This window comes from Puntigrus tetrazona, chromosome 5, assembly GCF_018831695.1.
Source record: "Puntigrus tetrazona isolate hp1 chromosome 5, ASM1883169v1, whole genome shotgun sequence".
Classification (NCBI taxonomy): domain Eukaryota; kingdom Metazoa; phylum Chordata; class Actinopteri; order Cypriniformes; family Cyprinidae; genus Puntigrus; species Puntigrus tetrazona.
In genome coordinates this window covers 13,091,705-13,108,345 of record NC_056703.1, presented here as the reverse complement: position 1 = coordinate 13,108,345, position 16,641 = coordinate 13,091,705, and the positions used below count along the sequence as shown (strand labels likewise).

Sequence of the window (16,641 nt, the reverse complement as noted above, 5' to 3'; positions counted from 1 at the left end):
AAATAAAACATTCTGGCCAACCAAAAGGGAATGTTCTATATAAGCTCCTAGAAGGTTCCCAGAAAGGTTCTTCATTCTCAGCAAGACAAAGGAGTTTATTTCAAAAATGTCTGATGGCAGTCAAAATAAATTAAATTAGGTGCAGTTTTTATAAACAGAAGTTCAGGTCAATCCGCTTATTCAAATATAGTAGCGGGTAGGTTCTCCTTTGTGTCGCAAGTTCAGTGACACGCCATAAATTTTCTTTTAAAATCCAACACACTGTGTATTGTATTTTCTGGCCATTTCAAAAACATTTCACTCTCATGTAACTTTAAAAGGTGCCAGGGGACGGGTTGCCTGTTAGGCCGTCTGCACAGCATAATTGGCCAATTTTAGACACTTTAATAATTAACGAGGCAAAAAATAAGGAGCACTTTATCTCCCCAGAGAAATGACAGCTCACAAGGAGTTTTCACTGCGACAGGGCAGACTGTCAGCCCACAGACTGTGACTCAGATGCAGTAATTACTCTGTATCAATCAAACTAATTTGGAATGAATACTGTAGAAAGCAGCTTGTGGAAATGGGAGTTCTCCATCACTTGCCCTAAAATACATTTACCGGCGTGTTTGCCAACCAAACCTGTGTCCTTAGGTGTCCTGCAACCCCTTGTGCCAGCAGGACATCAATGTGGTCTAAATGGATTGCTGCACACCGTAAGACACCTGTTAGTTTAATTAAATTCTGTTTTCAGGCTTAACACCTTGGATTGTAAAAAAAAAAAGCAAACACAATGACTGAAACTTTATTTATTTTAATTGCACTGGGGGCTAAATTGGCACGATACACAGAGTACAATTGAAATTGAAATAAATCAAATCTGCGTTATTAGAAAATGACACGTGTTTAACACTGAATTATCTGAAAAAAAAAACAAAAAAAACACACAATGAAATAAACAATATAGGTAAATGGAGTTCTGTACATCACAAAAGGCACACATAACCACATTGTGGCACTTGAACCATTTCACTTTGAGGCAGAATGCTTAAAACAACATACATGCAGTTATACTTTTAAATAAATAAAATATTAATATTACATAATGCCCTGGTGAAAAGCACAGATTTAATGACAAATATAAGACAAATGACAAACACACAGTTTTCTCTTTAGTTGCTCAAAGGCACAATTAAGAACAGTAATAGGAAAGTGAATTATCTAATTATAACATAAAAATGTTCTTTACCTTTATAGAAAATAGAAATGTAAAATTAAAAAAGTAAAGCTGTATTAAAGTCTTTTGAATATCATTCCCATGGATTCCATGCAGACCTTAAGTTATTAAAACTTCACAAAGGAAGTTTGCCAAATGCAAATGGCTAATGCAAATAAATAAATAAAAAGAGGGTGGGAGAAAAGGAAGAAAGGGATTGAGGTCACAAATACAACTATACTGTATCAGTGGAGAGGGTGTCAATTTTACTGAACAGCACCACAGAGTCTCTACGAGTCGTCTGTCATGTCAGACTGATAAATGCAAAGTATACAGGAAGCTTATAACAACAGACCCCGTTCTTATGATGTTACACATGTTTGGTGATTGGCTGTTTCTCTTTGCTGGCTGGTCAGTATCAGTGCCACATGGCAAAATTCTTGTGCAATTAAAAAACAAACCAAAAAAAAAAAAAAAAACTGTTTAATTTTTACATTTACCCTGAGAATGAATGAGCTGTCTGACAGTCCACACCAGATTATTAGACAAAGAATTTAAGGCATCAAATGTCTACCAAGACACGTTGCTTAACACAAACAAATATACAGGCTCACACAACGAAACACGCATAGACGTTAGTCGCAATGTCAACAGTATGATTGTGATCTTGAGCTTTTTCACATTAATCATCCACGGCTTTAAAAACCACAACCGGTTTGTTTTTTTGCATAGTCCAACTACTATTCTACACAGCACTGTCTTTTTTCATTCATTCCCAAACTCATTAATAATCCAGTTAAAAACATTCTCTACTTCTTCCACCTTCTGACTTGCGAGGCCATCTTGATTTTGCACCTGTGCTCTCATTATTTTCATTCTTTATCATAAAAAAATAGTCTTAGATTTAACCAAAGTGGGTTCAGAGTTTGGTCTCAGGTCCTCGTGCTGACAAAACAGGAAAAGAACTGCGTATTCTTGCAACCTCCATTGCACACAGATGGCCAAACACTTTATTATACCAATCAGGAGATCGTCCCCTGTAGGACAGAAAGACACAAGGTCAAAATTCATTACATTATTGTAAACAATATATTGTAGAGACTTTAAAAAGGCGTGCTCTAATGTTCCTGAGTGTTGCTGCAAACTCTCTCTAATGCCTGGTGTCTTACCGTAGGTCAGCTCTGCAGTAATGTGTGAGCCGGGACCGGCCCATTCCACATGGCTCAATAAAGATGCGTGATGTCAAAAGCACAGCCCGTAATCCTGCCTCCAGCTGGACATTATCATGGTCCACAGAAGATGACACTAGAACACACACGCCTTTTGGTAGATCACTACACCAGCGTCTGCAACACAAAACAGTACATTTAGATTCAAAACCAGAAGACCAAGGCCCACCTCTTTTCAACCAGAACAAATAATGCTCTGGAGCCAGACCCAATTATTGGGCTGGTGAACCAGAGCATATTGCAAACTGGCCATGTGTTTCCACAGACTTGACAAATGGTGTACCTGACAACAACCATGTCCTGGTGTTTTGTTTTTTTCAGGCAGTTTTTCTGCCACTTATGTACTGCTTTTCACAGCACTGGGAGTAATTCTAGTTTACAACAGCTCCCACCATTGCTGGCACTCTCTTCTTTCTTTCTTTCTGGTGTGATATTGAATCTGAAACCGCTGATTCAATTGCTCTTTTGCATGCCTGGTCTCTCTCAAAGAGTGGCACAGCACAAATCCGTGTCCCCCTGAGTGGAAATATGCTGAACTGAAGAACTGGCACTGGCTTGGAACCTGCGCCCAAACCATGCAGGTGGAAAAACACTATAAGAGACGTCGGGACCTTTCAATCTTTTAACTCTGAATTGAATATTAAATATATTACAGGGACAGTTCACTCAAAAATCTGAATTGTTGAGTCAAATCCATAAGACTTTCGTTGATCAAGGCCCAAAAAGGTAATAAAGACATGATTAAAATAGTCCATGTGACATCAGTGGTTTAATCTCAATTTTATGAATTTATGAGAATATTTTTTTGGTGGTTGCATTGTTGTCTATGCAGGGACAGAAAGCTCTTGGATTTCATCAAAAATATCTTAATTTGTGTTTTGAAGAGGAACGAAGATCTTAATGGTTTCAAACCACTAAAGAGTATGACAGTATCATTCCCCATCATATTTACCATAACTTAACTGAAGGACATATAGTTCTGAAATTAAATAAATTTTGGTTTATTTATATCAAGTATAATTATTTATATCAAGTACTCAGGCATATGTAGGATTTCTGATGGATATTCTATCATAACTTGAAACTGACAATCCTAATGGGATCCCAAACAATCGGTATAGAAATCAATATCTTATTCTTATTCAATCAGATTATGAAACTGGCACAATAAAGAACAAAACAGGTTAAACAAACAAAGATAAAATAGTTTAGCTAGCTGTGTACCTGAGCACTATGAAGTTTCTACGAGGATGTGGAGCCATGCTGTCTGTGATGTAATGGAAAACCTCTGTGTTGTTTTCCAAAGTCTCAATGACTCGACTGTGTAGTAGGTCTTCATCCCACAGGTGGCGCTCTCGCAGAACACGCTGCAGCACCACAGCCGGCGGGGCCTCTATCTCCACCGAAACACGCCACAGACGCATTGGGTGCCCGTCTCCTACCTGCAAACAACCAACCATTTACAAGATGAGGGTCACGGCTTTAAAATTTTTGGAAGTGGTTCTTCAGTAACATGGAAATACTGGAAAATGAGTTGATCATATCTGATAAACGAGCATATCTCACAGCGGAACACCACAATCATCTCCATTAAAATGATCCTCAGACTGACCATTTGAGCAGGTGTGCTGATGGCAGATGGTCCAAGCCCTGGTTTTTGCCAGCAGTTCTCATGGTGCTTGGGCATCTGATATTTTCAGGTTAAATCTAAGGGTTGGACTGCCACGTGCATTAATAGTGTAAGCGACAAGAGACAAGAAGGGTACAGCTGTCTACTGTGGGCAAGTGTGCTTCGGCTTTCTTGACTGATAGAAACTGGCCAACTGCCTGACAAATAAAAAATCTATTTTGAGTTGATTGCCTTTCAAAAACTACATACTTCACAAAATAAATAGGTGGAATCAAAACAGGTATTTCTTGTTAAGCACAAGTCCTCACTGGCCTTATTTGTATGTCTAATGAAAGTGCCTAGCATGACTGAAATTTGATGAGTTAATTACACAAATGAACACTTTCTCATTCTGAAACATCTTGTCATGAATCAGTGGGCAAGATCAGGAAGCTTTACTGAGAGCTCATAAACACTGGAATTTTTAGAAAAGAAGATAAACACTACTGGGTTCTAAGAGGTTTCAAAAGTATTACGTAAAATAATAAAAAATAAAAGTCTCCTCATTGCCATAGTCTGCTCTAAAGCTATATAACTGAACTGTAAATAACATTCAGAACAAACAAGCAAGAAAGCGTGTTAAAACAGCCTCTACGGATATGTGATGGATGTGGCTTTATAAAGACTTAGACATCTGAGGTACATTCTGAATGTTCATTACAACAGCCAACATCCATTAAATGATTTCTGAACCATTACTGTCTTGAAGTTGGTTTTGCTTGCCTGTCAAAATAAAAATATCTGAACCTCAACAACAACATTCACATCAAAAGCAATTAGGACCTTTATTATGTTGTTAGTGAGAAAAAAAAGAAGCTGTCATGCTTGGTGGTTGAAGGAATTAAACCGGAACACCTTCTAAGTCTTTTTAATGGAAATTGAAGGATTCAAGACAAACTGTGCTATAGAAAAGTATATATAAATAATATTTATATTAAGCTGCTTCCTCTAGAATAGCCATGTATGTTCATAAAACCACAGAACATTCTTCATGCTTGTTCCTCAGATTCCTTCTGGCAAACTGTAGATGTCATACAACATTTTAACAGTGACATTCTCCTCCTCCAGTGCCTCTCTAAAGCTGTGACTGATGAACTACTGTGGAAGCAGTTGCATGCACCATCTCTCCAATCCCAGCCACTGAAGCCTGTAACCTTCACGCACAGTCACTGTTGAGGACAGCCTGCTGTAGGTAGATTTACAGCTGTGCCACACTCCTTTCCATTTCTTAATCATTTCTAAATTGATTTAACCACACTTCAATAGATATTCAGTGACTTGGAAATGTGCTTGAAACCATCCTAGCCTCATGTTTTTCCATTCCTCTTTCACAAAGTTGCTGAGAGTGCCCTTTTTTTCTTCACGGTCCATGTGCTGCCACAATATTGACTCACCAAACAGTTGCAGAGGTGCATTTAAACTACAAACAACTGAAATCCCTTGCCATTTTTTAATGGTAATTATTTTCATCGCTTTTTATAGCGGTCTAATTAAGAAGTATACCTCTACTGCATAAACATTTTTGAATCCACTTTGAATCAATGCTGTAACAGCACACCCTGAAATAGGGGTATGAATACGGTTTATATAAGCACTTCTAAAACATCCCAATATTATAAATGCGCACTCAAGTCTAGGCTTTTTTAATGACCCTGCGTAGACAATGAAATTTAAACATTTAAGCCCAGAAAGGTAGAAAGGACACTCTCTGGTGACAAATGCCAGATCTCTCAAATCACTATCTTTACCCATCTTGCATTAGACCTTGCAGTCAAACTTGCTTCTGAGAACATGTCTGTGTGTGTACCTTTTTATAAGCCAGCTCAGTGTTGTCAGGTCCGTGGGCATGGTGCCAGCCTTTACTCCTCTCAGATGCCTCTTTGAGAAGACACTGAACATTGTCTTCTAGGTACGCCCGATAATCCACAGGCTCGCCCAGGGCGTTTACCCCGAGCCCGTGCAGAGGCAGTGGCTGAGCGTCAGCAGCCACATAAGAATTCCTAGACTGAAGCATCATTTCATGCGGGATCTGTAAAAAGCAGCAGAAAAGCAGATTATGGCAAAAAAAAGAGGCTTCCTCCCACAAAAGAACAGTTTGCCTGCAAATGTGTGACATCAGAGCTCAAATCAGAAATTAAAAAGTGGTTACCTGGAATAGCTTCTTGCATTCTGTGATCATGTGACTAAGGCAGTGTGTGGCAGCCATGTTCTCACTCAGGTCCTTGTGGTCTGGCTTTGCTCCACCCTTCCTGCTTATGAGCCTGTAACAAAACCAAAGATAAGTGACAATGACCAAATGAAAATATAGATAAAAATTAAGGAAGATTAAGAAATGAATTACTTATTTAATTCTATTTCCTGTGACTTCTTATTATGCAAAGTCACTTTTCTTATAAAGCAAAACGTGATCTGCACACACCTCGGTGAAGCTCCATCTTTCTTGGAGGCATTCAGGTGCAGTATGGAGGGTGCGAGACAGACAGCTAGACTCTCCGCAGTCATCTGGTTTTCCTGTGCAGATGCAATGTCACTGAGGAAAAAGATCAACGTCTGTAGAACCTCTCTGTTCTCATCTGGCAGCAGGATCACGGCTGCCTGCACGGCCTGTAAACGCTGCTCTGCTGGAACAACTACACATACACAGCGGGGAGAGAGTTGATTGAATCGATGATGCATTTGGCATGTAAAAAAAAAAAAAAAAAAAAAAAAAAAAAAAAAAAAAAAAAAAGAAGTAAACTTGCAAACATTACAAATATGTGCATCACTTACACTGGTACACATGTAGAAAAGTGTCTGTAAGTTTGGAGGTGAGTGCGGGTTCAGGCAGATCCCTAAAATACTGTTTAATCAGGTCAGCCACATCGTAAGCAGATTGGCCCTGGTAGGTCACATGATCAGGGGAATTCTCATTGAGCTGCCTGAGGGCCTGTATTCGGGATTTAACCCCTGATTTGCGGAATAATCCCACCTGTAGAGAAGAATTGGAGATAAGTGGAACAGAAACAACAAATAGGCAGATGTATACATGTTTTTGCTTAAATACAGACCTTCTCTAGACACTGGCTGCGCAGGTATCTCATCGCTTGCTGGATGCTCTGAGGCAGAGGCTGACCAGTTCGCTGGACATTTACAATCGGCGGCACTCCAAACACATGTTTATCTTTGTAATCTGGAACTTTGGAACGCTTCATAAACTTTGGAACCACCCTGACCAATGACAAAAAAAAATAAATACAATTAAAAAAAGGTGCTGTATGTGGTATTGACACAGAGTGGTTGAAGCAGGTATTGTAATATATTTCTTTTTTTTCCACCAAGCCCCTCCTACTTAGATTTGACACATATGCAGGTTGCCAGCTTCTATAACTGAAATAAAATATGTTCCGTTTTCCACCAACTGGCAACCTGGGTTCCAAAAATTTACTAGGTAAACTGACCGACTAGTGGGTTTCACAAACCAAAACAGAGGCTGACATTCCGAGCCTGAAAGCAAATGTTCAAAGAAGAATTACAGACTGTAGCAGCGTTTTTCAGATAAAAAAAGTATGTTAACTTAGCATTTTTCTTAAATATCTGTAATATTATTTTTTATGCTTTAGTAGAGTCAAAATCCTACATACAGCTCCTTTAATTATGAAAGTATATACTGTATGTATTATTATTATTATTATTATGATATTACAGAAGGAAACGCCAAGGTCATATCATTCAAAATCACAGTGGCAGGCTGCAAGCAAGCAAAAGAAAACAGAATTGCAGTATGTATGCATAAACCCTGTGAAAAATGGATCCGTTTGCTGCCTATGACACTGACTCCAGCCTTTGACTGTGGGGTGTGTGAGAATGGACAAAAGAGGAAAGATAATGCTTCCTCAGTCATTGCTGCAGAATGAGATGAATCATCTTTTAGATCTGCGAGCTATGACAGTGTCTGATAGACATATAAGCTTTTCGTCAGCAGTCCATTCCTGGAGCTTATTTTAAAATGGACAACTGCAAAAATTATAAACCAATTTACACTCCGTTTCTCCAATGCCAAACAGAAAATTACGGAAGAACGGATCAGAGTGTTTGTGTGTGTGCGTGCATCTGTGTGTGTACATAAATAGAACTGTAATTTTAGCCCTGTTGGCAGAGGTAGATATGGAATGTAATTTTCATAAGCAATAAAAAGCCAGTGGGGGAACAGATAGAGAGAGACAGAAAGATGCTGTCATTAACCGCATCTATTAGAGCTGTTTTACTTAACTGATTGTACCATTAAAAACACTTTTGGCAGAAATTAGATTTCTTGCCTCAGACATAAGAAAGCATTAATGCCACATCTGATCTCACAAGTCAGAGTGTCCACTACATCAATGTGTGTATACAAAATCACACTCATTTTTTAGGAGGGGAACATACCTTGAGCTACAATCTTGTAGGTCATTTAGAAAGTGTGTGAATGAAAATGCTTCCTCACCAGTTCCAGCCGTGTTTGGTGGTGTCTGTGTGTTTCTCTAGAATGGCGGTCAGTCGTAAAAGGCTGAATTTCTGCAGAAGATTGAGCTGAGCAGCTGACTGCCTGTTGATTTCTAAAGATGCTGAGGTCACGCTTGGACGATGAGAGTTCTGGAAACTATGCCAGCGCAACTTTCTGATGATAGAGAAATGGATGGAAGAAAAAAAAAATTACAACAATGAAAGGATAAAGAAATGGACATGAATATAAATGCAGGCACATTACTTGGATGTCAGGGACGCATGCAAGTATCTCAGATTAAATAATAATGGTAAGGTAAATCATCCCCCAAGTTGTAAAAATGTACACTTGATCATTCATTCAATTTTAAGAAAACATAAATTTGCTTACAAAACTAAATTGAAATGTGTCTCCCCTTCTAATATTGATTCTGTGCATCGGTTTGTTTTAAAATGACAATTTATAAACAAACGAATAGAACTGTTAATTTGAAATTTTCAGAGCCAACTGCTCTAAAGCCAGGTTATCTTGAATAATCCCCACTTTTGACAGTTGTCAATCGGACTCAGCTATAATGACAAATAAATCTTATTTTAACAATGTTTAAATACTTCTAGTAAAAAACAAGACTGATTAAGACAGAAAATGTATTCTTCCAGTAATCAAATTTGGTGTACCCCAGGGTTCCACTATAGGCCGCTTAATCTTCATCAGGGATGAGTTTGCATGAAATCTTGATCTTTTAATATGGAGAATAAGCTATTAAATCCTAAACACAGATCAGCTGCAAGTAGGCTTTCAAAGTACACACAGCTGTCAGCATCTCCAGACAGAGTACCAAAAGACAAATTGAGTATATCTTGCTCTCTATCACATTCTTTCACAGCACTAGAAAAATCCTTGTCTAGATAAGTGCTAACTGCACTCACAAGTGTGGACAGGCCAGAATTTCCTCAGTCTATAAACTCTAACCACCAGTTTTACTCACCTGCTGGGTCTTGTGAGTGATGCCCCCACCCCTGAGTCCCTCCTTTCTCTCATTCCTCCTTCTCCTTCATTCACAGAGTTTCCTGGACTATCATAATCACTCACGGTTGTCCCAACATCCGACATGGATTGCTCATCGTAATTCAGACTGCTGAGTAACGTTGTGTCAGCCGTGGATTCAGTTTCTTCATTTGATTGGTCCTGTGGTTGAATGCCAAGCGAGCGTGACCATTCGTCAATGTTATGCTGCAGCCCATGAACATGCTGTAGAATGTCATCCAGATGCTGGAAGGCTTTCTCTTTTCCAGGGTCAAATATGTCACATGGACTGCCTGGTGTCTCAGGAACATTGTCGTAAATGCTTCCAATAGAGCTCAAAGAGTTCCTTCTCCTCCCGAAACCTGAGAGAAAGTCTTGCGACCCACTGTGACTGATGCTTCCATCCAAGGACAGGTCTACATCATCTCCAGCCCAGTCAATATGGTCAGGACTTTGATTAACAGAGAGTGGACAGAGACTTTCGATTGAGAGAGACTTGGGGAAAGTTCCAGGCTTGTGGTCAAAGGGGAGGTGGATCACACGACCTTCTTTCCTCTGACAGCTGTTTTGACTGGTTAACTTGGGCATCTCCCAAGTTAACTGGTAGTCTTCCAGGTAGAGGCATGCTCTGTGAGGCTTGTGCAGAGTGTCTTTCTGGCTAACGTTACTGCGGCATATTGTATGTGACCTCCATGCCATATCTTTGGCAATTCTGCACTTATTTGTGGTTTGGCCAGGCAAACTTGCATCAGATGTACAGTGCAGACCTGAGGGTGCCTTGTGTTGAGTCACCATTGAAATGTTCCTTGGGGCCATCTCTCTCTCACAGTCTCGTTTCTTTATCGATTCTTTCCTCCGTAAAAATGATCTAGAAGGACGCTTTGGCTTCTCTCTTACGGATGGCAAGGAAGATGAGGATCCGGTGTCATCGTTGTCATCTTGGCCAGTTGAGACGCAAACTGACAATGCACCCTCATCCACTGTGACGTCACTGAAAGCTGCAACCTCTGGAGAAGTTGTTTCCCGAGCACTGTCTAAGCTTAAGCTGCTAGCACTGAGGTCGGAGGTCAGCGAGGTGACTTCTAGGAGACTAATGTCACTCAGCACGCTATCACTACTGCCTGAGGGTCGTAGGGTCGTGGCCCGGTTGGCAGCAGGGACAGGGGTCGGTGAGAGAGTGCGGAGGCGGGACCAAGTTTTACTCTCACGCTGAAACGCCCAGCGAGAACTAAGGGCGCATGCGTCATCCTCTTCTGAGTCCTCACTCTGCTGATGATAACACAAATGTGAAAAAAAAATTAAATTTTGTTGAAGAAAAGTAGCCAAACAAAAGCAACAAATTTCAATTCACTAAATATCAAAATAGCAAAAACACAAGGGCATAAACAAGGTTTTAAAGGACTGTTAAGTTAAGTGTACAAGCTACCATCTAGTGCAAGTTAAAACTGATGAAAACAGACAAGCAAAGAGCAGTTGTCAGCAGATCATTAAATCACATAATTGAAGTAAAAGTGGATGTCATGTTTGTTTGTTTACCTGTTTACACTGGAAATGAACCTCTAAGCTCATCGCAGCACATTTGTTCAGGGTTGTTAACCTCCTAAACATACACACAAAGAAACAAGGAAGAGCATATTTGAGTGCTGTTCAGAATTTAAATTCACATCCAATTTATTTGTATATTTTTGGTTGGAGGGGTGCGTTTGCATAGTGTTGGAAAATCCTCAAAAAGTGCTAGGTTGCATTTTTAAACATGAAAACAACCTTTTGAAATGTGGAAAAGCATACAAAAATATTTCACGAATCATCTAAAGTATTCACACACTTTTTTTTTTTTTTTTTTTTTTTTTGGATTTTAATAAAACATGGTATAGTAATACTAGGTGTGAATGGACACTCCCATTAATGATGAAAATCACTCATTTCTATCACTTATTTATGCATAGCATTTAACAACAAAATATTTACCTATATTTAGCAATACTTCCTATTGAAAATTTTACCCAAGTTGCTCAGAATATACAGGATGTAAGATTCTGGTTATGTGCAGACTTGCTTTGCGATCATTGATGTCTCTGTATAAAGATTACCTATATATGGATCTGTGTTTCCACCATGCTTCACATCAGCACATCACATACGGCATCACTCAGTAACTCATGTATTATCTAGAACTCTAAAAAGACTCTAAAGGCACATTAATATCTGGTGTAAATGAGGTCAATGTGTCCTCAAGCGAGACATTTAACCTCAGTTTGCCTCAAGGGGATTGTCCCTTTAATTAGTGTTCTAGTAGTCACACTGAATAAATGCATCAGCTAAATGACAGTATAATTTGAGTAGAAGTTATTGGTAAAGTTACAAGTCTTGTGGTAAAGAGAAAAACCACAAAGTGAAACATCAAGGCAAACACGGACTAATTAACTGCTAACAGCAGTTGCCGGGGCATTATTTAGCTTTATTTGTTATTCGTTCAGCAGTTTATCCAAGTCACAACATTCAACACATTCAGTCAATGTGTTTGTGCTTTTTTATTGATGTTCCCAGAGCCCTGATGATGCTCCCAACTGAATTGCATTAATGCCACACTTGACAGAGTGATGAATCTATCAGCCCATGTATCTCTTCGAGAACGATTTGAACTCGACTCTGCTGCTTCCTCCATCTGTGCCCGATCAGCTCTGACATGACAGTAGTTTTGTTAGAGGTAGAGAGACATTCATCACCATGTCATTATCTGATTATCAATCTGTTTACAGTTGACGTGAGGTGCCTCATAAGCGTGGGAGGAAGTGATGCGTTCATGAGCATTTGGTCCTCTCGGTTAATTAGGGCACTCCGTGTGCACTGCTTGATCTCATTCCATCTCTTCTGTGTGCATATGTAAGGCCATGAATGCTTTTTTTATGTATGTCAATATCTCCTTTTGATTCAGCGGAGAACATCATTGCAGGTGAGTTACAATTACTGTGAGACAAAGATGAATATAGTCCACCTCAACAACTACAAGCATAAATGACCGCTCGTTTTGACTGATGGAGTCGATCTGCACCAATGCTCACAGTAGTAACACGTATAGTCACACTATAGTTTTTGGCACGAGTGGCCATGGGATTTCTGTACGACATATTGCTTTTTCTGCATGACAGACCAAAACTAATCCTAGAACACACAAAGACACAAGGGGAGAGTGTGATTGGTGTGGCATTTGAGATACAGATAATAAGAGTCTGAGAGTTTGTGCTCATCAATATATTAAACTAATTACTCTTGGTGAATAACAATCAGTAGGAAGACAATAAGGATAAAGAGCGCTAACAATAGGCTAGCAAGACGCTCGCAAGCACGCAAACACTTTTTGCTGTGTGCATCATTAGGGTTTTGCTGGTGTGATTGCCTTTTTCTTTCTTTTTCAAAAGAATTCAATTCTGATTATTACGTACTGGGGCCGAACCAAAACACCACAATAGGGGTGACTCAGACTAAGGATTTGCACAGTTGAATCAGAATTTTCAAATCTTGCCGATAGTCGACCGATAGACGAATTATGTGATACATTACCAAGAGTCAAGTAAGACATTCCACAGACATAAATACTGACGTTAACACGCAGGGAAAATGTGTAACGGACAGCTCGCAGATACAAAAATAGCATTACCATTAAATGACAGTGAAACCTTAAGAATCCACAACATTTCTTTATAATAGTGCTCTCTTTAACTAACCAGTTAAATGCTTTGAAATTACTTGCATTTGATCGAAAAAAATCTCATCTTTCACTCTGGCTGTGTCAGTGTGTGTGTCTTGTTAAAGATTTAAATCCTTGATGCCAAGATGCTCCTCTATCATTCACGGATTATGGATAGTGAAATATAAATCTATAGGGGTGGTTGGATTTATTCATGCATAGTTTAATATTTATTCAAAGCTTCTTTCTTTTCAGATCCTTATTTACAGCATTATGTCGATAGGCTGTATATTAAATTACAGAAAACATTAGTTCTGTGTGAAATTAGACATTTGAGCAGTCCATATAGCCAAAACGGCATCCTCTTTTGCGGTCACCCCTACACCACAATAGAAAATAAATAAAACATTAGATTATGTCTGATTTTATTGTCATGAGTTTGATTCACAGATAATGCATAAATAACTGATGAAATGTATAATGTGAATGCGATCTAAATGCATCTGTAAAATGTAAGAAAAAAAAAGGAAATGGTCTTGTGAATCAGCAGAATTCAAAAACACCTAAATGTGTTCCTTCCTTTAAGTCCTTTTTAGGATCGTTTTAAGAGGAAATTCAAAATTTAACAGGAAATTCTTGGGGGCAATGCACCAGAATAAACATACACACCTCCCTATCTAATCTTAATGGTAAAATAAAAAAGGGTCATTGTGTTTTAATATAAATTTAGCTTTAAGCTCTGGTTAATTTATAACACCGATCCGAACCAAATATTTTAATCAGCATAATAATCAAGTAACACTAAACAACAAAAACATGCTTTCTACATGCCTAGCCAGCAGTGTAGACATTTAGTCAAATAAAATGCCCTGCAAAAACACACAAAGTACCAGACGAATAAAGCTAGCGGTTTCCAGTAGACAGCTGACTGACAGCATGAAATTTCACCTCTGCATTTTTGATGAAGTATACTTGGCAGACTAGTTCATCTTAAAGCTATTTGCTAACATGGACACGCTGACATATTCACTCAAGCAGCGAGACAGACTCTGCATGGGGAAAATTCACAGAGAGACAGTGAGGGATTTCTAAGTGCAATATATTCAGAGCTAAACAAGTGATTCTGAATAGGAAAAACTTGTTGAAAAAGGTTGTTATTTAAAAAATTGTGTTCCGTGGATGAATTAAGCTTTTAAAAGGTAAGTGATTAACGAGAAAATTGTCATTTTGGGGTGGAGTAACACTTTAAGACTGCATGTTAGAAAAACATAAAAAAATAAATAAAAATAAAATCTAAATCATGAAACTTGAATTATTTTATTTCATTAAACAGACTGGGCCACAGTCTCAAGATATGATTTATTCAATATATACAGGTGTACTGAAACTGGTTTATGTAGTAATAAATAAAAACATTTTAATGTTATGTAAACTTTAGATGACTAGATTTTGCTTTAAATAATTGCCTTCTGAAGTTTAAAAATCACATAAAGCTGTATTGCGATTCCCCTTTTTCTGACCCCAAGTTAAACCTCTTAAAATTATAATTAAGAATCATATTACATTTAAAGATAATTAATACTTTTTATGAGACATTTTAAGACAAGAGCCCTGCACCATAAAGGGTGAGGCACTTATAAATTGTACATTCTGAACATTAGTCACTTTAGATAGTGTCTGGCAAAGAACACAACCAATGCGTGATGGTCTACTCACATTATATTACATTTTACATTAAAAAAGCAAAAATAATTGCTGAAAACATTCTTTTTGAGGCTGTTTATAAGTTAATAAGATACCATTTTAGCACTGAATCCTAAATTTTGGAAACAATCCATCACTAGACTTAATTTTCTTCCCAACTTTAAATGTAGATAACAATGCACATGCATATCATTTAGAGTTCTATTATTTTAGATTCAGCTCTGTGTGTGTTTGAGTTCTCTTAATTTATCGAGCCACCCTGATGGGTTTTTTTTTTTTATCAGTAGCTAGCAGCCAAGCATACAGTCTGTAACAAGCCACTGTGGGACAAATGGTATATTCATTCTCCATCTCTCTCTTTTTCCATCACCTTAGAACCAGTGACACCAGTTGCACCCTGGGAAATATAATTCCGCCCTCTCTGTTTATTCCTTATCTTTTAGAAAAGGCCATTCAGTCCAATGTGATTTCAGCAGGTGTGAACGGTCACTTAATCACGTATTCCACATTGAGGAGTGAAAAGAAAAAGAATAAAGTTAAGAACAAAAAGCAAACATAAAGAACAATGAAGCACTGCTGACACAAATGGCCCGTCACCATGGTGATTAGAGAAGTATATTTAAAGGCTATAGAAATTAATGGATGCCCCCTCATGACGTTTGACTCATTATGATGCATATGTCATGAACATGTTATTATTAGTATGCTTTATGAATTTTGTCATGTGTTATTCTACCATGAACGCCATAGTGTAGAGTGAAGGGATTACAGGGTAGCATGGTATATTTTTGAAGTGCTGCAATTAATATTTAAGTGAATAAGCAATGGCTTCTTACCTGCATAATGCCTTGAGAGAGTCTTGATCCAGAAACTCATGGTCTCTCCTCACAGCAGAGATCTCAATGGGGAACAGAGAGGCTGAAGGCACATAGAAATGAACCAATTAATTAATTCATTCAACCGTATAATAGGGGTAATTAAAACCTACTGAGACCAACTGTAACATTTAATCCAGTGGTCAGTAAATGGGAGAAAGAGAAAGAGAGGAGGGAAGATCACAGGACATTATCAACTTTAACCCTCACTTAAGGAAGTTGGGGAAAAAATAAATAAATAAAAATGGAGCATGATCATGCATAAATCTTGAGATCAAGTTATCTGGCAGTATGTTCAGTGGAAAAACTGTACAGTATTTACTTGATTTATAGTTTTAATGACTTAAGATGTATGTTTCTGTTTCTTTTTGTTTTGTTATTTGGTAGAAGACAATAGAGAGGAGACAGGAAAGTGGAGAGAGGGTGTGGTGAGATGAGATTGAGACACAAAGGTCAGATTTGGACATGTCCCTGTTAGCACAATAGATAATAGGCCTCATTTACAAAGCGTGCATAATGCACAGTTTGGATCTTAAAGGGTGCGTACGCCTTAATCCTCGGCAATGCTCATATTTGTAAAAACTGCCTTTGGACGTGAAAAGAATTACACACTTTTTCTTGTAAGAGTACTTCAGGTTTTCTGGAAATGTATACAATTCTTGCAGCTCGCTTTTCTTAACTAAAGGTTTTTGATGATGACTGGTGATATGTTAATGAAATTAATCAGGAGCTGTTTACAAAGGAAATTAAATCATCAAAAGTTAAACAAAAAGTTAAATTGGGTGAAAGT

At 38.3% G+C, this 16,641-nt stretch overlaps 1 protein-coding gene across 4 annotated transcripts in view; it reads right to left on the bottom strand.

The window, feature by feature from the left end:
* Positions 1 to 773: 773 nt before the first annotated feature.
* Positions 774 to 16,641, bottom strand: part of stard8 (StAR-related lipid transfer (START) domain containing 8) — a 41,137-nt gene continuing 25,269 nt past the window's right edge. For 3 of the 4 annotated variants that reach the window (XM_043239729.1, XM_043239727.1, XM_043239730.1), the window contains 12 exons: positions 15,813 to 15,894; positions 11,121 to 11,184; positions 9,547 to 10,853; positions 8,559 to 8,732; positions 7,144 to 7,303; positions 6,866 to 7,064; positions 6,516 to 6,726; positions 6,246 to 6,357; positions 5,904 to 6,125; positions 3,652 to 3,869; positions 2,368 to 2,544; positions 774 to 2,235 (listed from right to left, as the gene is read on the bottom strand). In XM_043239729.1, the coding sequence (XP_043095664.1) occupies positions 2,118 to 2,235; positions 2,368 to 2,544; positions 3,652 to 3,869; positions 5,904 to 6,125; positions 6,246 to 6,357; positions 6,516 to 6,726; positions 6,866 to 7,064; positions 7,144 to 7,303; positions 8,559 to 8,732; positions 9,547 to 10,853; positions 11,121 to 11,184; positions 15,813 to 15,894 (3,044 nt within the window). In that variant the 3' untranslated portion in view covers positions 774 to 2,117. The remainder of the gene's footprint in view (positions 2,236 to 2,367; positions 2,545 to 3,651; positions 3,870 to 5,903; positions 6,126 to 6,245; positions 6,358 to 6,515; positions 6,727 to 6,865; positions 7,065 to 7,143; positions 7,304 to 8,558; positions 8,733 to 9,546; positions 10,854 to 11,120; positions 11,185 to 15,812; positions 15,895 to 16,641) is intronic. The other variant, XM_043239728.1, reaches the window with a different exon arrangement.